General features: G+C 39.0%; 1 protein-coding gene across 1 annotated transcript; it reads left to right on the top strand.

Moving 5' to 3' along the window:
- Window positions 1–6,102: 6,102 nt before the first annotated feature.
- LOC130029803 (developmentally-regulated GTP-binding protein 1-like) lies at window positions 6,103–21,412 on the top strand. The gene is given in 4 exon segments (XM_056120829.1): window positions 6,103–6,135; window positions 20,074–20,113; window positions 20,165–20,227; window positions 20,230–21,412. Coding segments are annotated over 4 exon segments (1,194 nt in total). The 3' UTR covers window positions 21,288–21,412.
- Window positions 21,413–27,728: the final 6,316 nt, after the last annotated feature.

Raw genomic sequence — 27,728 nt, 5'->3', positions numbered from 1 at the left:
AATGACAGTTTTCTAAATTGATTCTGTCTGCAAAGATCCTATTTTCTTCTTGTTGGTGATGCTCATTTTTTGTATTGTTTTTCTGGATCCACACCCAGCTATACTCACGGTGATTTAGTCTGTGCTTTGTACACAACGATCACTTCTCGGGGGGGCTTAGGGAACCAAGTGCAGGTCCCAGGGTGGCCACGTTCCAGGCAAGCCTGTTATCCCTGTACTGTCTCGCCAACTCCAAGACATTATGTTCATGTACGGTTACATTCAGTCATAGGGTTAGGACGGGAATGTATCTTTTGCTGTGATAAAAAGCCACACATAACAGTGACAAGATATCATCAGCATTTACTTTTGGCCAGATTCAGGTGTTTGAGAATACTCCCAGCTCAAGGTTCACCTCCTTGGAGTACTGGAGATTGGATGTTCTCAGCCTGATGAGCTTATCTCTCTGTCCCAAATGTTAATTTTGATTATAAGGTCAACCTTATTTTGAACTGCTTGGAGACATTCTTTAAAAATTCAGGTATAGAAGACAGGGTGCTTTCTGCACATGGCCCACTAAGGTTTCACCCCCGGGACCCCATATGGTGTCCCAAGGTCTAATACTGCTAATGTATTCTTAGCTAATGCCTCTGGGGTCTTTAGGATATATTGAATGATCTCTGGTTCTTTAAGGTGGCACAATCTCTTGTTCAATGTGTGTGCCATATTAATAGATTAAAGTTGTTGAATTCACTGTGGATTCAACAGTTCTCACTGTCAGGGGAGCCCTTCACCCAGGCCTACTCCTCCACTAAACTTGTAAACTTAAAAAAATTAAATGTTGAGAGTGGGGCTTAAAAGTCACAATAGTGTTAACACCTCTGATTTTTATATTGTGGAGTTCCTTCACCTCAACCTACCAAGAGTGACCTTAGATTGTTTCGAGTCCACTTTATCATTGAGGCCACTCGTGCCTTCTCTTGGTATTTTCAGTTCTGTAATCAGGACCTAGGGTTTATCAGCTTTTATTTGCTTCTTTGTTCTCTATACCACAGACAATTATCTGTATCAGTCCTTCTCCCTCTGACTTACTTTCACTTAAGATGAAGCTCTCCTGTTGTATCTAAGTTGCAATAAACTATACGATTTCATCTTTTTTAAAGCTGCATAATATTCCACTTATATGTATATGGTAAAGGTAAAGTATGCATATATAGAAATATACTACACATATTTATGTATACAGACTTTTTTATCTTGCTTTTGTTTATTTTGAGATGTTTCTTAATAGTTAAGATAGTGTACATAAAAACTGCCTTTTGGAATATAGAACTTGAGTTTTACCAAGTTTTTGTTTCTGTTTAATCTGAGTACTGCATATTAAGAAGTAGTTCTCTTAATTTTTATTACACTTGAGTGATTAATTTTCTACACTTTAGATAAAGTTAAGAACCTAGTTGTTTGAGTCTTTATCTGTATATACCTAAATTGATTTTATCAGAACTTGATCACTTGATCACTTGACATCCCGTACTCATTGACTTGCTCAAGCGGGCGCCATTAATGTCTCCATCCATCCCTGTTGCATGCTAATGTGGCCCAATGGCGTCTTCTCATTCTAGGAACACGAAGAGACTCAAACCGATCGTTCAGGGTCTTGACGAAGAAGTCTGACCATCTTGTAGGTGGGTGGCCACGCGGTCTTTTGACATCTTGTGGAATTCAGTCGGTAACAGCTCTAGTCCAGCGGTCATCTCCAAATCTCATTACGTGTCCAGCCCATCTGATTTGTGATGCCTTGGCAAATGAGACAGCATCCCTTATTCTTGACCGTTGATGGAGGTCAGAACTCCGGATTCTTTCTCTCATTTGAGTGAAGTGTGATACTCCAAGCATAGCTCTTTCGATTCCTCTTTGGGAGGCCCGAATAGCGATCTCATCCTGCTTGCTTAGGGCCCAGGTCTCTGAGGCATGTTAATGCAGGAAGAACAGTGGAAACGAAGAGATGTCCCCGGAACCGAAGGTTCTTCTTCCTATTAGCTGTTTCTTCGACGGTCTTTAAGGCATTCCAAGCCGCTCTCTTCCTCCTGCACAACTCAGGTGCCAGGTCATTCGTCATGTTGATTTCTCGACCTAGGTATACATACCTATTGCATTAGGAGATGGAGGTTCCATTGAGAGTGAATGGAACATCAGGAGCAAGACTGTTTCTCATAAATATTGTCTTTGTGAGATTCAGCTGTAGTCCGACCTTTCCACACTCACGGTCAGAGTCGGCCAGCATTTATCAGAACAAACATATTAAAATATAAAATGCTAAGACACCATAGCATTTTAACAGTTTTTGCAGGTAACACAGGAAAGAAAAAGAAATGATGATATTTTTGCTGAGTCTATGTTTGAAAATGAGATATATGAATTTTTAAAGGAGTATTTGATGTTAATTATTCATCTCACTTTGGAAAGATACAAATGAAAATGCTTCTTGAGATGTGTTAGAGATCTACTGAGAGGAATTCACATACCAGAATTATTCATGGAATAAAGTAGCACTGTAGCGCTCTCCTTCCGTTGTCGATTGATTTGCTCAAGTGGGCCCAGTAACATCTCCATTGTGAGATTTGTTGTTACTGTGTTTGGCATATCGAATATGCCACAGGGAGCTTGCAAGGCTTTGCAATGAGGGCGAGATACTCTCCGTAGCTTGCCGGGCTCTCTGAGAGGGATGGAGGAATCAAACTCGGGGTGGCCGGTATGCAGTAGAATATAAATATCAGTATTTATATTTATGATAAAAATTATAAATCTTTATATTGGAAAGATTATTATTTATAAAGCATATGAATTGCAATTTTAATGTGAATATTTTTCTGAAATGTGAATGCAATTTTGACATATGATTCTATATTCCTTGTCAGTATTTTTTAATAAAATTTAAATAAAATTTTACAATATAATAATCAATTTCTAATTGAATATAATCTCAGGGCTAGGATGAAAGAGATGTTACTGGGGCCTGCTCGAGGCAATCGACGAATAACAGGATGATGAATGATGAATGAATTGATGGTATAAGGCATGTCCTATTTATGCCATGTTTATCATGACAAAAATAAAGTTCTATAATTAATATTTATATGATAATTTTAGAGACTGTAAAAAGTAGGTAATGTATGAACTTTTTATTTTATAACTGTGGCACTGTAGCACTGTCCTCCCCTTGTTCATTGATTTGCTTAAGCGGGCACTAGTAATGTCCCCATTGTGAGACTTATTGTTACTACTTTTGGCATATTGAATACGCCAAGGGGAGCTTGCCAGGCTAGATCCATAAAATTATTTCAGCTGATAACTATTTTTATTTTTAAGAAAGTAAAAAGTTATGATTTGAATGCTTCTAGTGATTTCATTTTTTTATTTTTAAATTATATATTAGACTCTTAAGTAATTAGACTGTAAATTGAAAAATAAAAGTACATATTAAATATATGGAATCTACTGAGTTTTCCATAATTAAGCATAACGAACCAATTTGATTATACTATTTAATGCTAATATCATACAGTATTGTTCCTATGATTCTCAAATTATTTGAATATATTTTTTAAAAAGTATTCAGCACGTTTTATTACAGTAGTTTCTGAGTATTATTCTAGTATTTTTCTTAACTCTTTCCTGTATTAGTGTTTCAGCTTACAAAAAATAAAAATGTACCTAGTATGTTTGTGGTACTTGGTTCAATTCCCTGCACCCCAAAATAACATGAAAAAAACCTCTAAGCTCTAGAAATAAACCCTGCAGACATATTTGTGTCTAATGTCCTAATGCATGTTGATATTATATTTGAAAATTAAAGAATAAGTTAACACCTGAGATGAGTTTTTATATATCATGGCATCAAATTTTATAGCAACATTCAAAACTGATTAATATGAGAGCTGTATTTAGCAGCTTATTATCAGCGAACATTGAGCAAATGGATAAGTTGCAGAAAAAAGTAAGTACTGAGATAGAATGGTTAGATAAATGTGTTTTGGGGAGATGCTCTCAGAGAGGAAGGAAATGAAAGCAGGAAGGGATTTGACACAGAAACTAAATGACTAGATTATCTCAGTTTTGTTGTGTGCTTGATTAATGGGTGTGTGAGAGCTTTAGAATCTAAGGGGATGTTAAGGAAACAAATGCTGAATGCAAATAAGGCAGAAAGCATCTGGTGATGACAACACTCAGGTGTGTTTCTGAAAGTGTGTCCCTGAGATGAGTGAAGATGAAATATATTAAAGTTGATATAGATAAAATCTGTGAGCTAAGTTTCAAAGCTTTGTTTGAATGTTGATAAGTACATCAGAATTTCACTGTGACCATAATGTGTTCCCATAAATGTCAGAATAATTGATCAAGCAACAATAAATACAGGTAGGACTTTAACTGTTGTATTAATTGATAAATGACCATAATTCACATAGAGAAAATTGTGTACGCTTGCAGTCTAAATATTTTTGATCTTAGAAATAAGCAACAAGGAGAATTTTTATTCTCTGAACAATCAAGTTTTGTTTTATTTATCACGGTTCATTGATGTCAATGAGTATCTTGTGAAAATCTTGAGATTTTAGGCAGGAGAAAAATATTTTGCGTAGTAAAAATCAGTTCTGGGATGCACAGGAAAACTGCCCAAAAGGAAAATCACTGTCGAGAGATGCCTCAAAATAGAGGCTAAGATTAATACAAATGTCATATCCAAGGAGATTGCAAACATATGTTAGCCGAGAGTGTCTCATTCTCATGGTATGTTGGGATCAAAAGAAAGGAATCAGTTGTCACTGTCTCCATCTGTGGATCTTTATAGACCTCAAGACTAGGATCCCAGAACAATCTTAGATGCTGTAATTAAAAAATATATTAGTTAAGGCAAATGGAAGACTCTGAATTTTGTCATGGCATATCCTCAATACCAAAGGAAAAATTTTGAATTTTCATGTGTGAGAAATAAGACTTCTGAATATATTTATTCGGCAAGGATACTGACATGCTCTGTGGTATAGAAACCATTTCCAGTGACACTGGGTCTAACTGTAATAGTCAGACCAGTCAGTGCTCAAGCCTAGCAATGAAGTGTTGCCCAGGATTAGTGATGGTGGGTAGGGGTGGTCCATTTTTTTACCTTAAGTTTATTGCTAATATGTTATTGCTAATATGATTCGATTTAAGATACTAACTTTAATTTGTTGCTGTTTGAAGGGAGACACATAACGGGATTGCTCAGGGCTTACTCCTGTCTCTAACCAGAGATCAATCTTGGCATTGCTTGGGGTACCATTTGAGGTGCCTAGGATCAAATTTGGGTTAACTTTGTGCAAGATGAGCACCCTACTCACTGTGCTATCACTCCAGTCCCTAATTTTGTAAATACTATCCTTAAGAACACTAACACAACTGTACCTCATGGTTTTTCACTAATAATAATAAAAAATTAAAAAAAAACTAACATATTTTTATGAAAGACACTTCGAGAAATAAAACATTGTTTGTTAATATATGTTAATGTTTTAAAGCATTGCTATTATGATGTACAATGTTTTCACTAAGCAAAATTGTATAAATTAATGTTTCACTATTTTTCTCTTCATTAATTGTGAATCTTCACCCATCTTTATTTTTATCCTTTAATCTACTTAATATTTCTTATATAAATAAACATTGATTTGGTCTCTAAGATCATTCCAGAGTTTAGTGATTCAGTAAAATGGCTTAAAAGCTTCAGAAATCATAATTCTGTTTTGTTTTATTGTTTCTATTTTGTTTTTTTTATTTTGCTCTGTGGACCACATTGAGTGATTCTCTAGGCTTACTCCTGACTGTGATCTGATGGTGCTCAAGGGACTGTATATCATGTCAAGGATCTAAGCAAAGTTAGCCACATACAAGGCAAGCACTTAAAACCTGTGCTATTATCTGCCTCGTCATGCAGATTTTTACACATTATATTAAAAATATACATAGGAAAATCAGCAAATAAAAAAATGCTTGCAACATTACCTAGGGTAGCATTTCTCAGCCAATGTCCATTTTGTGCCTGTGAGATATTCCAAAGGGTCGTGGTTGAAAATGCAATGGTGCATAATGGCTGCCTTGGTACAAGAGCTGGACCGACTGGTCAGATGGAGGAGCCACAGGGATGCATCAAGACAGGAGGCGTCCACAGTTGGGAAAGTTTAAAATAGACTAGTCTGAAGGAATCTACACACAAGTTACCTCACACAAGGTTACAGCCTCATATTTTACTGTATTAAAGTATGACTTAAGTTGACAGGTTTTTTTTTCTGAAGGTTATAAGACCAAAATAGTCTATTTCTGTATTGTCACTTTAGAAACAAGATTTTCAGAGTACTAGTTGAAACTCAGTTTATTGCTTTCTCCGTGACTCTAGAGGGCAGTTTTAAAGATTCTTCTATTTCATTTTAATTTTTTCAAATCAGATGCAACATTCTCTAGACGTTATCATTTATTTTTCAGCTAACACGCCACATATTTAGAAGATCTTGAAGTACACAGTAGTTTTGGTAGTCAACTATGTCACATGAAGTGAAAGACTGAATAACTGGAACTGGCTTGTTTGCTACGTTGTCTGATGCTTCAGATGATTCTGTTTTAAATTCTGTCCACAACTAAAGTGAACTCCACTGTTACATTCTTGTAATAAGCCACTGACTTAAGTCTGCAAAATTATTTGAGATATTTAAAAAAGATTTTAAATATCAAGGATGGATCCCTCTGATGTTATCTTAGAAACATAAATTACAACCCAGCATAGGCTATAGAAATTAAATTTATGCACTAGTTGTTTCAGTATATATTTATTTAGTTCCTACTATCAGTGAACTATGCAAAATAATTATCCACATGGACTATACAGTAGGGTCTTAGGTCAACACACACAGATAAACCATTAAATAAAATCCTGAACAAACACACCAAAGATAACTTTGGATGTACTTGGATCTATTGAACAGATTTAATTTTCAGTCTGCCTGCTATCATTAATTTATTTTTTTTTAAAATCAGAGAACTCATGTTCTGTAATTCTGAAGTTATGGAAAATGGATAGGAATTGAGGTTAGTGTAAAGTTATTTTGTTTTATTTAGTTTTTAAATATCAGTGCATGTTTTAATGAGCATATACAACATTGAAAATGATATTTTTGAAATCTTGATATTTTTTGATTATTGTTTTACTAATTTATGGAAGTTGAGGTGACTGCTGTAATGGAGGAGCATCTAGAAGGTTAGAAAGTAATGTTGGGCAATTACTAATTTTGCTAAGAACAAGCTCTTTAAACAGTGACTTTTGTATGAACAGAAATATTCAAGAATTCAAGCAAACTCAAGTAGGAGCCAAAAGACTCACCGAAGGAACTTGAGGTCAATTATCAAAATAATAGATAAAAGTAATTCCAGGATTTAAAATAAAATGCTTCCTATAATCTTCACCTATTGGAAAGATATTTATTCTTCCATTAATTTAGTCAATAATAGAATTTCCAACATTAAAGTACATTCTGAAACTAGATTAAACTACATAATAAAAAAACTACATATTGAAGAAAAACTATGTGCCGTATATCAAACTACAAACTGAAGAAATTTTCTTCAGACTGTATTTCCCAGTCTATTTGGAAAAAAGGAATTGCCTATTATTCCCTCTCTTTCTCTCTTTTTCTCTTTCTCTCCCTCCCTCCCTCTCCCTCTCTCTTCCCTCACATCTTTCTTTCTTTGCTTGCTTGTTTTTTTGCTTTATTTTTGCTTTTGTTTTTTGTGCCACACACATAGTGCTCAAAACTTACTCCTGGCTCTGCACTCAGGGGTTGCTCTTGATGGGAGTTGGAGGTCATAAGGGATGCTGAAAATTGCAACTTGTGTGCTAGGTACAAGGCAAGTGCTCAACCAGCTGCACTCTATCTCTGGACCCCCATTCTTTTTAATATACACATTCCTTAAAGTTGTATATAGTAATGCCATTTAGCTTAAATGGATTGCAATAAAGTATTTTCAGAATTTTTTGATACCTAAAGCATACTATACCACAAAATTGGAATAAAGATAGAATCCTACTTCTAACTACCCATACTAGTTGATTGAAGGAAGTCTGTCAAAATATTTAAGATACCTGATAAATACGTACTTCAAAATGCTACTTTAGTTTTACAGAAAGGAAAGGTAACAGATTTTCCTCTGAAACGAATTTCAAAACTATAGTTTAAAATAAGTATGGACATCAAGGGTCAGAGATATAGCTCAGCCATAAAGCACATGCATTGCATGAATTGATCCGTGGTTTAACAAGGAAAGATAGATTTGGGTTAATGAAATTATTACTATGATTATAATATGAGATACTCTCTCTTTCATTGTTACTCTTTCATTAAATGACTGGCATATATTGAAATATTTGACCTCAGACAACATAATTTACTCCTCTTGTGTTGAATCAATACATTTCTCATATTGTCCAGTTTTACCTAATATCATAGCTAATACGTGTACATGCAAACAAATTACTTTGAGTTTTCTTCATGTTTCCACTAGTCACCACTTTAATCCTCAGTTTTACATGAAGCCATTGTTGATATCATATGGTGATAATTGTATAGATTTTCATGCCAGCTAGACTAAAACACACAGATTTTAATTTTGCACTTACTGAACACTAGAGTTATTTCATTTATAAATAACTTTTCCAAACCTCAATCTGCCATATTTCTTAAGCATATGATTGTCAAAACCTAATAAGATCATGCACAAATAAGAAACTGATAATGCACTGAACACCTAGACATGAGTTATTTTAATTTTACTTTAAAAAACTAATTGATACACATATTTAAAATTTATTTAAAATTAAATGCCCTAAATTGTTCTCCTTGACTGTATAAGAAACAGAAAAGTGGGCATTTGTTATGAAAAATAGTTTTCAGGTCTATTGTCAAAAATTGTTCTTTTTGGGAGATATAGTTTAGTTCATTGAAAATATAAACCCAAACCCTTCTTTTTATAAATACTAATTTAATGTGTCTTTCTTGTGAGATTTAAATAGTAAAGCTCAATCTGTTTCAAGAGGTATTCAATGATTTAATTAGGTACTTTAAGGTAGTATATGATACCATAATTCCAACCTTTCATTTGAGGTAAGATTCTTATTTCTAAGATTGCACTGGTTTTTGGTCTTTTTTTTTAAGAGACAAGATAAAATGACTTAGGAAGAATTCTCTGAAGTATACTCAAGATATGTTGCTATCTTTTGACACTTCATTTTTTTCTTTCCAATGCATAGGTAAAAAAAATAAGCAATATAAAAAAATAAGCAATAAGGCAGAATTATATTATCTTCTTTTTCATGGTAAGGAAACATGAATTGAAACAGTTTCACTGACCTCAAGTAATAGCCTACCATCACATGAATTCAAAGAAATAAAACAGCTCCCATATAATGGGGCTCCTTTATAGTCATATAAATAAGGCTTTCAAAATTTGCTGTTTGGCTAATTCTGTTTCATTCATCTCAATTATGATTTTCCACTGGACTATCACATCATGTTTATTTACATTATAGCCAGAAATATATTTGAAAGAGAAATCTCATAATGGTGCACATGAGAATGTACATTTCTCAAAATAAGATCTATATTTTAGATCTTAAAATTGTCACTATCCTCCCGTTGTTCATTGATTTGCTCGAGCGGGGCCAGTAACATTGTGAGACTTGTTACTGTGTTTGGCATATTGAATACGTCACGGGGAGCTTGCCAGGCTCTGCCATACAGGCGAGATACTCTCAGTAGCTTGCTGGGCTCTCCGAGAGGGGCCGGAGGAATTGAACTCGGGTCGGCCATGTTGGCTGCGTGCAAGGCAAACGCCCTACCGCTGTGCTATCACTCCAGCCCAATTTCTAATATTGAGTGTAAAGATTTTATTTTATAACTAAGCTAATTTCACATAATATCAATATTATTTTATTGGAAGAAGCCCATATTACAATAATATGTGTGCAATCAATAAGTAATTCAGTGAGATTTGAAAAAAGAGTTACAAGCTACCTAGATAATCTGATAAACAAGGGCAATGTATTCTAGATAAAAGAATAGGACATGTCACGTGAAGATGCTCAGTAAATATTTACTGAGTTGATTGGAAAGTGAATGTGTATAAATGCATATTAATGCCTATTTGCTAAGTTGTCAGTATCTAATCTCCAGATAACCCAGAAAAAAAATCCACACAAAAAACTAAAGGAAAATAAATATCTCAACTTTTATTTATATTTCCCCTGATTAAACAAAATAGCAATTTATAAAGAATAAGTAATTTTAAATGATGTCATTTTTGTTTGAATATAACATGAATGAATATATAAAATATTTTAAATCATTTTAATAAGTTCATAGGCAATATCATTTATACATAAATGAATATGTGCTTTAAAATGTACAATTCTTTATAAACATTATAAAAATTTTTAACATGAGCCATCTTAAATGAAATATCTGTGTAATTAGACAATGGTATGTTTCTATCATCCAAATAATATATATTTCTAATCTGCTTCTATGATATATGCTTTAAATCAACCATTCATTCTATGATTCTACCAAATTTTACATGATCCCTTCTTTTAATTTGTTTTTAAATTTGGTGTTGTAACTCCATATGTGCTGACCCCTGTGATTTCCCCAGTGTGGGAAACTTGACTCTGTAATTTGTGGTAGTGAGGGTCTGAGTTAGCGTTCTCCTCTGAAAAAATATAATTGGTGTTTGTTTTATTAATTTCGGTTTTATTAATAGTAACAGTGACACTCTAGGAGGTGCTTATTGACCACCAGTCCACACCCAGTTCTTCTCAGGAGGACCAAGTGATATCTGGAATCAAAACTAAGGGTTTGCACATGCAAGGCAAGAGTTACATCATTTGAGCTACATCCTCAACCGGAAGATCCATCTCAACTGATGACCCTCTAAGCACTAGTCAGTGTAACCCCCATAACCACTGAATTGGCTAGGGTGGCATTGGTTCATATAACCTCTCAGTTGTGGCAAGAGATTTTGGTTACCCCTGACTATCATCAATAATGGTCATAGAGTGTATAAGAACTGCTGGGTTTATCCCTAACTAAAAGGAAAATAAAAGAAAAAAAAGAACGTTATGACTAAAAATTTACCCAAAACATATAGTAATAAAGACATTTTTATCTTAGAGATATACTCTATATCATAAAGAAACATGTCTTAAATAATATTTTATATATTATATATTTAATATATTTTAAAGACAAACTGCTTTAACAAAATAAAATTGTAAGTAGAGTGTAATAGTATAGAAACTCTTTTATATCAAAAGATTGATGAATTATGTAATAAACTGGGTGGTTTAAATTGAATTTGTTCTAATATCTTAAATCAAAATGTATTCTTAGTACTTCAACCACTGAAACGCCTTTAAACAGTAGGAAAAATAAAACCAAGAAGAAAAGATGTGTAACATTGCTTTACCACTATATCTCATATTGAATATATTTTATTTCACTGTATGACATTATAGACATGAGATACATATCAAATAGTCTGAAGAATAGTAAAAAAATTCAGCAATTAAAAATTAACTTAGGGGAAAATTATTGTCTTGGGCAGAAGAGAACAAAAACCAATGGGACCAATACCCTTGGTCTGGGACTCTGTTACCTGTGGGTAGATGTAAGAGAGCTTGGAAGGCAGCCTATTGGCTACCAGGAACCTGATGGGCCATAGGGCCTATATGTACTCTTTTCCATGTGGGGAACAGGGTGATCTTTGATTCCAGGAACATGCTGCTATCTCATCAGCCAGCAGCTATTTGATCTGAGTAAACCTGAAATTAACAATTGTGATTACTGTATTTCCTATATAAATAATTATGCAGCAAAGTTTTGCAAATTTTTCTCTTGCAAAGAAAAAAATCAGAAAAATGCAATTCTTCCACATTTTAATGGTAAAGGGGTGGAGTGATAGCACACCGTAGGGCGTTTGCCTTGCACGCAGCCAGCCTGGCTGAGCCAGGTTCGATTCCTCCGCCCCTCTCAGAGAGCCTGGCAAGCTACTGAGAGTATCTCACCCACACGGCAAAGCCTGGCAAGCTACCCATGATGTATTCAATATGCCAAACACAGTAACAACAAGTCTCAAAATGGAGACGTTACTGGGTCCGCTCGAGCAAATCGATGAACAACGGGAGGACAGTGTTTGTTTTTTTGTTTAATGGTAAAATAACCATTCTAAAAAATATTCCAATTTTTTTGTGGTCTTTCTCGTTCCTTTCCTCTAAAAGCAACATTCACAAGTCATGATTATCTTATATCCACTTTTCCATCTTTAAAGGTATACAGCTTTATTTGTTTATTTGTTTTGATTTTCAAGGCAACACTTGGAGTGCTCAGGGCTGTCTCTGTGCTCAGAGATTATTCTTGGTGGGGTCAAGATACCATATTGGGTGCCAGGAATCAAACCTGGTTCAGGTGCATCAAGGCAAGCTGACTTGCTGTACTATCACTCCAGGCCAACTTTATTTTTTCATTAGTACTGTTTCTTGTTTCCTAAGATAACAGCTTGGAAAATTCATTTTAAGGTGTTAGTTTTAATCATAACTTTTCTTTGATTATTTGACAATTGATGTTTAGCAGCAGTTTGTATTCAAATTTTAACCAAGTTAATTTTATTAAATTGACACTTGTGACACTGTCCTCCCGTTGTTCATTGATTTGCTCGAGCGGACCCAGTAACGTCTCCATTTTGAGACTTGTTGTTACTATGTTTGGCATATTGAATATGTCACGGGTGACTTGCCAGGCTTTGCCATGCAGGCAAGATACTCTCAGTAGCTTGCCAGGCTCTCCGAGGGGGTTGGAGGAATCGAATCCAGCTCGGCTAGGCTGGCTGCGTGCAAGGCAAATGCCCTACCGCTGTACTATCGCTTCAGCCAAAAAAAAAAAAAAATCAAATTACAATTTCCTGACTTGAATAATTAACTAGGTGAAAGTATTCAAAAATGTTATATAGATATGATTTTAATCTTGTTTCAGAGATAAGGCAGTTTAGTTTTGAAAAGTACCCAATTCAAACCCAGTCAGGCTAGATGTATGCAGTAAGTACCCCAATACTCTGGAATTCAGGCTAGAAAATCTTGTTTTCTTGTCACTTAAGGATCATCAATTGAGAGACAAGATAATGGTTAGAGAAAGAGCTTTATTGAGAACTTTTTCCACTGGACAAATTATACTGCACACTATTTCTCAAAGTGGTAGTGTGTGTTGTAGACTTGCCTCCAGAAATAACATTCTCTCAAGGGCTAGTTTCCTGACTCACAATACTTATCTGCAAAGCTAATCCAAAGATTTATGAGTAAAGCTTCAAGATTTCCTTATTTTATGGGGTGTTTTTTTGGTGGGAAGACAAGATAAGGACAACTGACCTTGACCAGAAGAGCTAGTGTTTTTTATTTTTGAATAAGTTCGATATTTCTTTTAGGTCAGTTTCATTATTATGCAAAGTGCCCACTGGAAGACAGAGGTTACATCACAGATTTCTTCAATTGTAGGTAGTGAAAGTTATGCTTTGTATATGTAAAGGGACACTTTAGAGGGAAAGGGATATTTTCTCGGACTTCAGTAAAATTGTATTCTGCAGATTTTAAGGCAACGCCAGATGTTTCAGTTCATCATTCAGAAATTGACTATTCACTTTTTTGCTGCAAAAATAAGCTTGAAAATAATATTGTCTGGGTCATTTTATTCTTTTGAAATAAAAAAAATCACAGTCAAACTATGATTTGACAACAGAGTAAGTGAGAACACACAGTTCTGATCACCTGATCTGACTTGGCAGAGCAAGATTATATAGTTACCAGCTGATGCAGATGATGAAGGAGAGGTGGCAGCAAGTCTATGTTCAAGATTCCCAGATTCTTCAGTATTTCCAAGAATGAAAATTTTGAGTAATAAAGATACTCAGACTCAGAGTTGGAAAGTAGAAAAGTCTCTTGGGAAGTAGCAGAGAAAGGAAAGGAAACACCCCAGGTAGGGAAGAACTTAGTATCAAACTAGGTAAAAGTAAAAGATTTGTGTAGGCATTTTTTAAAAAAAATTATTAGTGAAACACCATGAGGTACAGTTGTAGACTTACAAATTTTTGTGCTTGGGTTTCAGTTATACAATGATAGGGTACCCATCCCTCCACCAGTGCCCTTTCTCCATCACCAATGATCCCAGTAGCCCTCCCAACCCTCATTCCCCCCACCTTACCCTGCCTCTGTGGCAGGGCATTCCATTTGTTCTCTCTCTCCTTTTGGGTGCTGATGTTTGCAAAAGAGGCATTGAGTGGCAGTCATGTTCGTTCTATAGTCTACTCTCAGCACACATCTCCCATCCTGGGAGGATCCTCCCAACACCCTTTATTTGGTGCTCGCTTCTCTATCTGAGCTGCCTTTTCCCCTAGCGTGTGCAGCTGGCCTCCAAGCCATGGAGTGAACCTCCTGGTACTTATCTCGACTATGCTTGGGTGTTAGTCTCCTATTTTGTTACTTTATGTTCCCAAGATGAATGCAATCTTTCTATGTCTGTCCCTCTCTTTCAGACTCATTTCACTTACCATGATACTTTCCATGTAGTACCACTTGTATGTAAATTTCATGACTTCATCTTTTCTAACAGCTGCATAGTACTCCATTGTGTAGATGTACCAAAGTTTCTTTAATCTGTTCTTGGGCATTCGGTTTTTTTCCAGATTTTGGCTATTGTGAACAGTGCAGCAATGAACATAGAAGTGCAGATGTCACTTCAACTATACTTTTTTTTTGCCTCTCTGGGATATATTACCAGGAGTGGTATTGCTGAGTCAAAAGGGAACTCAATTTCTAATTTTTTGAGAATCATCCATACTGTTTTCCAAAAGGGTTGAACCAGTCAGCATTCCCACCAGCTGTGAAGGAGTGTCCCTTTCTTGCCACATCTGCACAAGCACCCGTTGCTTTTGTTCTTTTGGATGAGAGCCAAACTCTGTGATGTGAGATGATAGCTCACTGTGATTTTGATCAGCATCTCCCTGATGATTAGTGATGTAGAGCATTTTCTCGTGTGCCTTTTTGCCATTCGGATTTCTTCTTTGAGAAAATTTCTGTTCATTTCATGGCCCCGTTTTTTTTTAATTTTTTTTAGTGAAACACCATGAGGTACAGTTGTAGACTTACAAATTTTTGTGCTTGGGTTTCAGTTGTACAATGATCAAGTGCCCATCCCTCCACCAATGCCCATTTCCCACCACCACGGATCCCAGTATCCTTCCCACCCCCCATTTTCCCCATCCCACCCTGCCTCTGTGGCAGAGCATTCCCTTTTTTTCTCTCTCTCCTTTTGGATGTTGTGGTTTGCAAAAGAAGCATTGAGTGGCAATAATGTTTGTCTATAGTCTACTTTCAGCATGCTTCTCCCATCCTTGGAGGATCCTCCAAACACCCTTTATTTGGTGCTCCCTTCTCTCTCTGAGCAACTTTTTCCCCTAGCATGTGTGGCTGGCCTCCAAGCCATTTTTTTGTAGGAGTACTGCTATTTATTCAGCCACTGATTAGCTGATTGAATTGGGCATGAACTCCACCTTAATTTTTTTTCTTTTTTTTCCATTATATATTTATTGATTGAATCACTGTGGGAAAAATTACTAAGCTTTCAGGTTTAAGTCTCGGTTGATCAAACACCTTTACCTTCACCAGTACTCATTTTTCACCACCAAGAACCCCAGTATACCCCCCCTCCCGCCCCTCCAGATGCCTGTGACGTAGATGATTTCTACTTAACTCTTCTCTAGATTGATTACATTCATTATTTTGACAAAAGATGCACCATTATTGTTTAGAATTTTCCCCCAAATAATCAGAATTGCTGAAAAGGCATTGTGAAATGTTTTATTTTCTATAGGTGCTTATGAGAATCATATAATTTCACGCAGCCATGATTTTGGATTTCTGCAGAGAGCCAGATGATTACGAGATTGGTTTCTGTGTTTCCGGTGTTATGGCCGTGCTGGAGAGCTGCTCGTGGTGGGTAACTAATGACCTCAGTAGGGTGTGAAGGACGTGCCGGTACCACCCCCCTTCTCATGAGACTGCAGTTGCCCCGTCACCGCTGGCTCATACCTGGCTTTCCTATAAGCTCTGAGGCGGCAGCCACCTTCCTGCCAGGGGGGTAAAAGACAGAAGGGAGTAACACCCTTTCCCTCCTGGGAGGCATGGCGCCATAGTTTAACGCATGGTCCATTAACTTTTCTTCTGCAAGCTGCTGGGCTCTGGACTAAGTCCTTTAGCCTCTGGAGCCATGGCTGTGCCAGAGAGCCACTTCTGGGGGGGCAACTCATGACCTCGGTAGGGCATCAAGGATGAGCCTGTACCGTCACTCTTCCCATGAGACTGCAGTTGCCCCGTCACCGCCGGCTCATACCTAGCTTTCAAATAAGCTCTGAGGTGGTGGCCACCTTGCTGCCAGGGGGGAAAAGGCGGAAACGAGCAACACCCTTTCCCTTCTGGGGAGGCATGGCACCTTAGTTTAACGCATGGTCCATTCACTTTTCTGCCGCAAGCTTGCCGGGTTTTGGATTAAGTCCTTTTGCCTCTGGAGCCATGGCCGTGCTAGAGAGCCTCTTGTGGGGGGCAACTCGTGATCTTGGTAGGGCATGAAGGACGAGCCAGTACCGCCTCCCTTCCCATGAGACTGCAGTTACCCTGTCATTGCCGGCTCATACCTGGCTTTCCAATAAGCTCTGAGCCGGCGGCTACCTTGTATGCAGTCCAGATGCATTTATGCCAAAAGCCGCTGGGTTTTAAGATTTGTTTCTGAGTCTCCGGTACCATGGCTATTAATCAGCTTGATGAGGAGCCAGAGAAGCCATTTGTAGGTGGTGACTCGGGATCTTGTTGGGATGGGGAGAAAGAGTCAGCTCCACCCTCATGTGGTGAGGCCCCATGTGTCTTGTCACTGCAGGCCCAAACCTGACTGTCCAGTGCCCTCTGGAGGACGGTGGTCACCAGGCCACAAGGGGGAACAGGCCAAGGTACCAAACCTATTCCAACCTGGATGGCCCAGCACCAGTAACCTACTGCAGGAACAGGACGTATTTCTGCCAAAAGCCTTTGGGTTCCAAGATTCGTTTTTGAGACTCTGGGATCATGGCCATTAAGCAGTTCAATCAGGAACCAGAGAGGGCATGCTTCCAATTATATAGCTGAGCTGGAGGTGGTTTGTGGGTGTGTCTCCCACATACCTAACTTTTGGCCATTTAGTTTCTTGGTAAACGTTGCCCCAAGATTTTGGGGTCTGGCCAAAGGCACAACAGCAATTTTGGGGTATCTTAAAGTCTGACGTTGCCATCAGGCTGCTGATGCACTCATCTCACAGGTACAGATTGACCTGCTGGCAGGACCATACCCCCAACCAAGCCATTTCTTGATGGGGTTGGATGTTTTCTTCTTGTGGAGTTCAACCAGTACTTTGTATATCCTTGATATCAACCCCTTGCCAGATGTGTATTGGCAAATATCCTTTACCATTCTTTCCAAAGTATTGTACAAATTCAATGAAATCCCTATAACGATACCCATCCCATGACATTCTTCAAAGAAATGGAGCAAACACTCCTGAAATTCATATGGAACAATAAGTCCCCACGAATAGCTAAAGCAATTCTTGGGATAGAGAAAATGGGAGGAATAAACCTTCCTAACTTCAAACTTTACTACAAAGCAGTAATAATTAAAACATCATGGTACTGTAATAAAGGCAGAGCTGCAGACCAATGGAACAGGGTTGAATATACTGACATCTCCCCCCAAACATATGATAATCTAATCTTTGACAAGGGAGCAAGAAATATGAAGTGGAGCAAGGAAAGCCTCTTTAACAAATTGTGTTGGGAAAACTGGACAGCTACATGCAAAAAAAAATGTGCTCAGATCTTTGCCTAACACCATGTACAAAATTAAGATCAAAATGGATTAAAAACCTCAACACAGACCAGAATCCATAAGACACGGTCATGGTCACAGTCCTCCCGTTATTCATCAATTTGCTCCAGCGGGTCCAGTAACATCTCCATCGTGAGACTTGTTACTGTGTTTGGCATATTGAATACGTCACAGGGAGCTTGCCAGGCTTTGCCGTGCGGGTGAGATACTGTGGGTAGCTTTCCGGGCTCTCCGAGAGGGGAGGAGGAATCGAACTATGGTCAGCCATATTGGCCACTTGCATGGCAAACGCCTTACCCACTGTGCTATCGCTCCAGCCCATAAGACAAAGTTGGAAAAACCCTCCCTCCCTCTCCCCTCCCCTCCCCTCCCCTCCCCTCCCCTCCCCTCCCCTCCCCTCCCCTCCCCTCCCCTCTCCTCTCCTCTCCTCTCCTCTCCTCTCCTCTCCTTTCCTTTCCTTTCCTTTCCTTTCCTTTCCTTTCCTTTCCTTTCCTTTCCTTTCCTTTCCTTTCTCTTTTCTCCCTTCTCTCTGTCTCTCTCTCACCTCCCCCCTCCTCTCTCTCTCTCTCTCTCTCTCTCTCTCTCTCTCTCTCTCTCTCTCTTTTGGGTCATACCAACTGTGTTTTGGGTTTACATCCAGCCACTAGCTCAGAGATAAAGCTCTGAGACCATATGAATTTCTAATCTTATTTTTCTGGTACACATAAGGTATTTTCCCTTATCTCAGTATATCTGATAATAGGGGAATTTCTGTTAGTTTCAGAGCACCTCTTTTTGTTGTTTCTAAAGAATAAGTTAATAATTATCTATCTCAGCAAATGTATTGGATTAACAATGAGAAACACATGCTTCATTTATGCTGCCAAGAAAAATATTATCTTTAATGGCATCCTGGAAAGTTTATAACATTTTTTTTTTTTTATTAGTGAAAAACCATGAGGTACAGTTATAGGCTTACAAATTTTGTGCTTGGGTTTCAGTTATACAATGATCAAGTCCCCATACCTCCACCAGTGCCCGTCATCCATCCCCATGGGTCCCAGCATCCCCCCCCTCATCCCCCCCCCCGTCCCATCCTGCCTCTGTGGCAGGGTATTCCCCCTTGTTCTCTCTCTCTTCTTTTGGGTACTGTGTTTTGCAAGAGAGGCTTTGAGTGGCAATCATGTTTGGTCTATCGACTACTTTTAGCATGCTTCTCCCACCCTGGGAGGGCTCTCACAACACCCTTCATTTGGTAATCTCTTCTCTATCTGAGCTTCCTTTTCACCTAGAGCCTGTGGCTGGCCTTCCATTCATGGAGCAAAATTCCTGGTACTAATCTCAGCCATTCCTGTGTGTCACTCTCACTTTTTGTTGCTTTATGTTCCCCAGATGAATGCAATCTTTCTGTGTCTATCCCGCTCTTTCTGACTCATTTCGCTTAACATGATACTTTCCATGTAGTACCACTTGTATGTAAATTTCATAACTTCATCTTTTCTAACAGCTACATAGTACTCCATTGTGTAAATGTACCAAAGTTTCTTTAACCAGTCATCTGTTCTTGGGCACTCAGGTTTTTTCCAGATTCTGGCTATTGTAAAGAGTGCTGCAATGAACAAACAATTGCAGATGTCACTTTGACTATACCTTTTTGCCTCTCTGGGATATATTCCCAGGAGTGCTATAGCTGGGTCAAATGGCAGATCAAATTCTAATTTTTTGAGAGTTGTCCATACTGTTTTCCAAAAGGGTTGGACCAGCCGGCATTCCCACCAGCAGTGAAGGAGGGTCCCTTTCTCGCCACATCCGCGCCAGCACCGGTTGCTTTTGTTCTTGTGGATGTGGGCCAGTCTCTGTGGTGTGAAATGATATCTCATTGTGGTTTTGATCTGCATCTCTCTGATGGTTAGTGATGTAGAGCATTTTCTCATGTGCCTTTTTGCCATTCGAATTTCTTCTTTGCGAAAGTTTCTGTTCATTTCCTCACCCCATTTTTTGATGGGGTTGGGTGATTTCTTCTTGTGGAGTTTAACCATCATTGAAAGTGTGATATAAGTTTCCTCAAAACATTCTCAAGACAGGGCGCCTGCGCGCTGCCGGAGCACCAGAGGGCGACGTCAGGTTGGTCAGCGTGTGTGTGACGGGAAGATGGGCTATGTGGAGGCCTCTGAGCTACCCGAATCCGCGCCACCCTGAGCAGCACCTCAGCCAAGATCACGGAGATCGAAGTCGAAATGGCCGTACCCCAAAGAATAAGGCTACAGCTCACCATTTGGGACTGCTGAAGGCTCGGCTGGCTAAGCTTCTCAGAGAACTGATTACTCCAAAAGGTGGTGGTGGAGGAGGACCAGGAGAAGGTTTTGATGTGGCCAAGACGGGTGACGCTCGCATTGGGTTTGTGGGGTTTCCATCTGTCAGGAAGTCCACACTGCTCAGTAGCTTGGCAGGTGTGTATTCTGAGGTGGCAGTCTATGAGTTCACTACTCTGACCAGGGTGCCTGGTGTCATCAGATACAAAGGTGCCAAGATCCAGCTCCTAGATCTCCCTGGTATTATTCAGGGTGCCAAGGATAGGAAAGGTAGAGGCCGTCAGGTCATTGCAGTGGCTCGAACCTGTAACTTGATCCTGATTGTTCTGGATGTTCCGAAACCCCTGGGACATAAGAAGATAATTGAAAATGAGCTGGAAGGCTTTGGTATTCGATTAAACAGCAAACCCCCTAACATTGGCTTTAAGAAAAAGGATAAAGGAGGCATTAATCTCACAGCCACTTGCCTACAGAGTGAGCTGGATGCTGAAACTGTGAAGAGCATTCTGGTTGAATACAAAATTCATAATGCTGGTGTGACTCTGTGTAGCCATGCCACAGCAGATGACCTCATTGATGTAGTGGAAGGAAACAGAGTTTATATTCCTTGCATCTATGTGTTGAATAAGATTGATCAGATCTCCATTGAGGAACTAGATATCATCTATAAGGTGCCTCGCTGTGTACCCATCTCAGCTTATCACCGCTGGAATTCTGATGATCTGTTGGAAAAGATATGGGACTATCTGAAACTAGTGAGAGTTTATACCAAACCCAAAGGTCAGTTGCCAGATTACACATCTCCAGTGGTGCTGCCTTATTCCAGGACCACAGTGGAGGTTTTCTGCATGAAGATTCATAAAAATTTTATTAAAGAATTCAAATATGCTCTGGTCGGGGGTCTGTTTGTGAAACACAATCCTCAAAAAGTGGATAAAGATCATACACTGGAGGATGAGGATGTCATTCAGATTGTGAAGAAGTGAAACCTTTCCCTTTCTCCGAGGCCAACCACAGCAACTATCCCTTTGACCAAGCACCCTGTTCCAAGTCCCTTCTTGTATTGGCAGCTACTGGATCAGGATTCAGGGCTGGGAGATAGAGGCACCCAAACTGGAACTTCACTTATCATCTTGGTGTTTAATTAAGCCTACTCTAGTGTTACCCTCAAGTATGACATTGGTATGGGAAACTAAGAGTCCATGGAGCCCCCGAGGGTCTAAAAAGAAACATAAAAGCAAATTTTAATATTAAATTAAGAACAGTAAAGTCATATAGACTGAGAAAAGATTTTGTTTGCGTCTTTTTCACTTTTATCCTAAACAAAAAAGTAATTTCTATTGCCCAATTCATTATATGAAAGATTGGGAGCTGGAGCAATAGTAGCAGAGCGGTAGGGTGTTTGCCTTGCACACAGCTGACCCTACTGACCCAGGTTTGATTCCTCCGCCCCTCTCGGAGAGCCTGGCAAGCTACTGAGAGTATCTCGCCCACATAGCAAAGCCTGGCAAGCTCCCTGTGATGTATTCCATATGCCAAACACAGTAACAACAAGTCTCAGAACGGAGACGTTACTGGGCCTGCTCGAGCAAATTGATGAACAACAGGAGGACAGTGACAGTGACAGTGTAGTTAAGGGTTATTATTCTGTTCTACAGTTTGCCAGCAAACATATCCCTTTTGATAAACTACTGATGCAGAAGAGGTGTCTGTCTGTCTGTTCTTGTCCATGGTTTTCAGGTTTTTAAGGAAGAAAATATTGAGAAATAATGAAGTTCAGACTCAGTTAGGAAATAGAAATATTTAACGGAAGTAGAAGTGAAAATCCCCAGTAGGGGAGGAATTTAGTATAGGACTAAGTACTGCTTTTGGGGGTGGGTTTTTAATAGGAAATTTGGTCTTTATGATACTCGTCAAAGTTCCTAGGATAACTCTTTGTTTCCCAGAGAGGACTTGTCTGTGTGCTTGGTAGGGCTTATTTGTGCTGCTGAAAGATTATCATGTCACGTTCCCAATTTGTCTGGTGGAGACTGTCTATTTAAGACCTTTTACATTATTTATTATGTCATATGCCTGGATATTGTCTGTGTGAGCCAAAGGTCAGGGGTAAAATATAAGGTCTTGTGGAACTCTAAACTTGCACATTCACAGAAAGAACCCAGAGATTTTTAGACATGTTTAAAATGTTGGATGGGGACAGTCAAAGTAAAATAGCTTGAGGGAGAAACTGAAAAGAAGAAACTGAGCTTCTTTCAATACTTCCTTATTACATGAAATCTCCCCTTCTCTCCCTTCTTTCTCCTTGATATTCCAATTCCCCATAACACATGATAAATAAATACCACAAACCCATATTAGTTTCATTTAGAATTTACTGCCATGCAGAATCGAAATACATAGGTTATTAAATTGATTTTTCTTTTCTCTATCCATATAAAACTCATGCAACCAAGAAAAACCAAGAGGAGTGCCTCATGACAAGAAAATTAAAGTACTTTAAACTCAATTTCCTTTTCTTTTTATAGTATGGTACCTAAAATATATTCATTATGAATAACTTTCTGAAGTAATTAGGGAAACTTCAAAATTTGATTATTTAATTATATATATAAAATATATAGAAATCAAGCTACTTACAATTATTTTTATTCTTGAGAAATAGGTTCTTTTTTGATCACTTGACATCCCGGTACACATCAATTTGCTGGAGCAGGTGCCAGTAATGTCTCCATTTGTCCCTGTCTCAAGCTAGTGTAGCACAAGGGCATCTGCTCACTCAAGGAACATGAAGAACTTCAAACTGATCGTTCAGTATCTTGACAAAGAAGTCTGACCATCACATAGGTGGGCGGCCACCACATCTGTGGACGTACTGTGGAACTCAGTCGATAATGGCTCTAATCCAGTGGTTGTCTCCAAATCACATTACATGTCCAGCCCATCTGATTTTCGATGCCTTGGCAAACGAGACGGTGTCCCTGATTCTTGATCATCAACAGACAAAAGTCAGAACTCCAGATTCTTTCTCTCACGTGAGTGAAGAATGATACTCCAGGACAAGCTCTTTTGATTCCTCTTTGGAAGGCCCAATTAGCGTTCTCATCCTATTTTCATAGGGCCCAGGTCTCTGAGGCATATGTTAATGCAGGAAGTACAGTGAAATTGAAGAGATGTGCCAAGAGCTGGACATTCTTCATCCTCTTAGCTATTTCTTTGACGCTCATGAAGGTGTTCCAAGCCGCACTCTTTCTCCTGTGCAGCTCAGGTGCCAGGTCATTCATCATGTTGACTTCTCGACCTAGGTACACATAACTGTTGCATTCAGAGATGGTCATTCCGTTGAGAGCGAATGGAGCCTCAGGAATGAGACCGTTTCTCATAAACATTGTCTTTGTGAGATTCAGCTGTAGTCCAACATTTCCATACACAAGGTCGAAGTCGGCCAGCATTTGTGCCGCTTGGATTATGCTTGGTGTTATTAGAACAATATCATCAACGAAGCAGAGGTGGTATAGTTGCCAACTGTCTATCTTCACTCCCATTTCTTCCCATTCCAGTCATCGCATGACGTTCTCGAAGGTGGCACTGAAGAGTTTCAGTGAAATGGTATCACCCTGCCGAACCCCTCTCTTGATGTCAATGATCACCTCCCTGTAGAATGGTGAGATCCTGGTAATGAATCCACAATACAGCTCACAGAGGATCCTGATGTACTGAGTTTTAATGCCCTATTTGGCTAGGGCTTCAATGACTGCTTGTCTCAACAGAATCAAATGCCTTCTTTAAATAAATGAATGTTAGAGTGGCATCTTGAACTCCTGAGAAACCTCAATGATCTTGGTTACCATGTGGATGTGGTTGATTGTGCTGAATCCTTTTCGGAACCTGGCTTGCTTGCATAGTTGTCATTCATCTAGTGTTCTGCTAATCCTATTCAGGATGACTCTAGTGAACAGCTTGTAGATGACAGACAACAGGCATATCATGTGATAGTTGCCAATGTCGTGGATATCTCCCTTCTTATACAGTAGAATAGTCTTGCTGGTTTTCCATTGGGACAGAACCTTGTATTCAGACCAGTAGCATGTGAAGAGTCGAGCCAGTGTATTAATGAGTAGTGATGGCAGGTTCTTCAGGTGTTCGGGTCTGACCTTGTCTGGGCTGGGTGCTGTTCGCTTCTTTACCGACAAAATGGTGTGTCGGATTTCAGAAGGGAGAACTTTGGGAATGACATATTCATCCTGTAAAATTTGATCTGTGTGTAGGTGGACAAAGCTATCGAAGAGATCCTAGTAGAATTCATGGATAATCTTCTCCATTGCACTTCTGGAAGATGTGATAGATCCATCAGGACATCAGAGGGCAGTCATCTTGGTCTTGTAGTTGGCGAAGGACAGGCGGGTATTGTGAATGTTTTTCCTGGCTTCTGCTGCATCTGCTAGCAAAGCTGCTCTTATTTCTTTGAGGGCTTCCTTGATCACTTCTCTACACTGCTTTGCGAGCTTGGACATTTGCTTGTGGTTGCCTGATGCTTGCACCAAGTCACGTTGGCAAATAAGCTTGAGAGTTTTCGAAGAGAGGCATCATTTTGTGGCTATCTCTCTCTCTTATTTTTCCTCACACATTTATGGAGGTCCTGAACCAGTAGGTCGTATTCCTTGCCAATGTTGTCAACGACAGAATCTTCCCATGTTGCTGCAATAGTGCCAAAGAGTTCCCAGTTGGTGGTCGTTCTGGGAGTTCTCTTCTTAAACTTTGCAGCCCTTTCTCCCCACTCTGTGAAGTAGAATTTTGCCCGCAGGAGAAAGTGGTCCGATCCCGTTTGGAATTTTGGGACAACAGCAACATTGTTCGGGCAAAACCATCGATTGAATATGATGTGGTCAATTTCATTGAAGAACCATCCACCAGGAGACTCCAATGTCCTTTGTTTAGATTCGGCCCTCTGGAACTGTGAGTTACCATGGATGGTCTTGGTTGACATGATGAACTCAGACAATCTCTCACCCTGTTCATTCCATTCTAAGCCATGGGTCCCGATGTGGAGTTAAAGAACTGATCTTCTCGGTCTTATCTTGGTATTAAATTCACCAACAATGATTGTGTAGAAGGTGTGGTCTTCTTTGTAGAACTTCTCCAGCTCCATATAGAACTTCTCAATTTCTTCATCATAATTAGATGTTGGCGTGTAGACAACAAAGATAGAAACTGCTGGCAGTGAGCCACATCTATTCAAGTGTAATCATCCAATTCGGGTTATTAGGCATTCAAAAGAATCAATGCTAATAGCCAAGTTCATGTTGACAAGGTGACAAACACCACCAACGCCTCTTTTGTTGCATGTTCCAAGGAACAGTTCTTCTCCAGTGTTGAAAACGGCATGATGTGATCCATGCCTTCTTGTCTTGGTTAGACTAATGATGTCGTACTTGATGTTTCACGCTTCCACCATCAGATCCTTGATGGATGAATCTGATGCCAGCGTACATGCATTGAAAGTACAGACAGTCATTTTTGTCTTCATTTTGGCAGCCTAGGTCGGTCCTGAGATTTTATGAGCCTCTTCTTTCTCATCCTTTTTTTTAATTAAAAATTTATTTATTTATTTTTATTGGGGTACAATCTTTAATACAAGGAAACCACTTCATACAAAGGCATTATATCTTTCCTCAACATTCTTCAGTTCTCTTATGCCTCACTAACATTTTCTGTTTACTGATGGAAATTTACCCTGGCACTCCTTAGATTTTTTGAATCTTAGCTATCTTCTCTTTGAGCAAAAGTCATAATATCAGAACTCACAGTTAAGAATTCCACATTTATGCTGGTAAAGGTGAGGTTGCAGATACAAGGTAAAGTTCTCATTTCCAGCAGAAATTCATGTTATAAATTGGTATCATTCTAAGACAGTCAGTCACATGTTTAACCTCTGGGCCCTGAATGTTTCCAGAGGACACACTTGTGATACTAATAAATAATTTAAATACTCTTGTTTTCTCTAAGAGACTCTGCGGTCCCAAAGTGATTTAAAGTTGAATCTTTAAGTCATGCTATACTTAGTAACTTGTAAATGTATTAGAAATAATGTCTCAAAGACATAGTTGTACTTATTTAAAAAACAGTTTTCTTCTTTTGAGTTGAGTTTTTCCTCAATTATTGGAAAAATATAATTTAATTGCAGAATATTTGGAAATTTATGAGAGTTCAAAGAAGAAAATGAAAGTCATTCCTAATTTTAGATATAGATACTGAGATGTTTTTTATATTTATATAATTACATTACATGATGGTAGTTTGACAGAACCTTCATGATCAGTGCACCTAAGACCCTCCTACTTTTTCCTTTGGTGAAGATAATGACAGCATTGGAGAACTGGCAAAAAATCTCCCCTTAATTATCTATTCTTTTTTTTTTATAATTTATTTATTTATTGAATCACTGTGGGAAAAGTTACAGAGCTTTCGGGTTTAGGTCTCAGTCATGTAAATATCAAACACATTTCCCTTTACCAATACTTATTTTTAACCCCGAACCCCAATAGACCCCCACCTCCCACCCCTCCCAATTCTTGTGAGGCAGATGAGTTCTAGTTAATACTCTATCTACTTTGACTAGATAGATTGTTTCAATAGAAGATGCACAATTATTGTTTAGAGTTTACGACCCACCCCCCACAATCAGACATGCTGAAACAGCGTTGTGAAATGATTTGCTTTCTACAACTTGGTTTAAGAATAAAATGATGTCGCGCGGCCGCTATTGCGGCCGCGCGGTTTTGAATTTCTGCTATTTTACTTATTGACCCTGGAAGAATTTCTATTAAAAGTTAGCTAGTTAAGAGATTGGTTTCTGTGCCCTGGAGTCATGGCCGTGCCGGAGAGCCGCTCGTGGGGGGCAGCTGGCGACCTCGGTGGGGTGTGGGGGACGGCCCACAAAGCCCCCCTTCCCATGAGGTCTCTGCCGCTCCCGCCAACCCCGGCTCAAACCTGCTGTCTACAAGGCTCCCGTGCGGCCGCCATCTTTCTTTCCAGAGAGGAGCGGGCGGGCCGGTCAACACCCTTTCCCCTCCGGGCAGGCTTGGTGGCGCGGTTTAACACATAGTCCATTTGCTTTTCTGCTCCAAGCAGCTGGTTCTCTGTGCTAAGTCCTTGTGCCTCCGGGGCCGTGGCCGTGCCGGAGAGCCGCTCGTTGGGGGCAGCTGGCGATCTCCTTATTTATTTATTTTTATGTAGGAGTACTGCTATTTATTGAGCCATTGATTAGCTGATTGATTTGGGGATGAACTCCACCTTATTTTTTTTCATAGTTTTACTTATTTATTTATTTTTCTTCTTATATTTGTTTAATGAATCACTGTGGAAAAAGTTACTAAGCTTTCAGGTTTAAGTCTTGGTCATGCAATGATCAAACACCTCTCCCTTCACCA

This window comes from Sorex fumeus, unplaced genomic scaffold (genome assembly GCF_029834395.1).
Source record: "Sorex fumeus unplaced genomic scaffold, SorFum_2.1 ptg000043l, whole genome shotgun sequence".
Classification (NCBI taxonomy): Eukaryota; Metazoa; Chordata; class Mammalia; order Eulipotyphla; family Soricidae; genus Sorex; species Sorex fumeus.
Note: the sequence above shows the minus strand (reverse complement) of the source record. Positions and strands in the feature narration are given on the sequence as shown.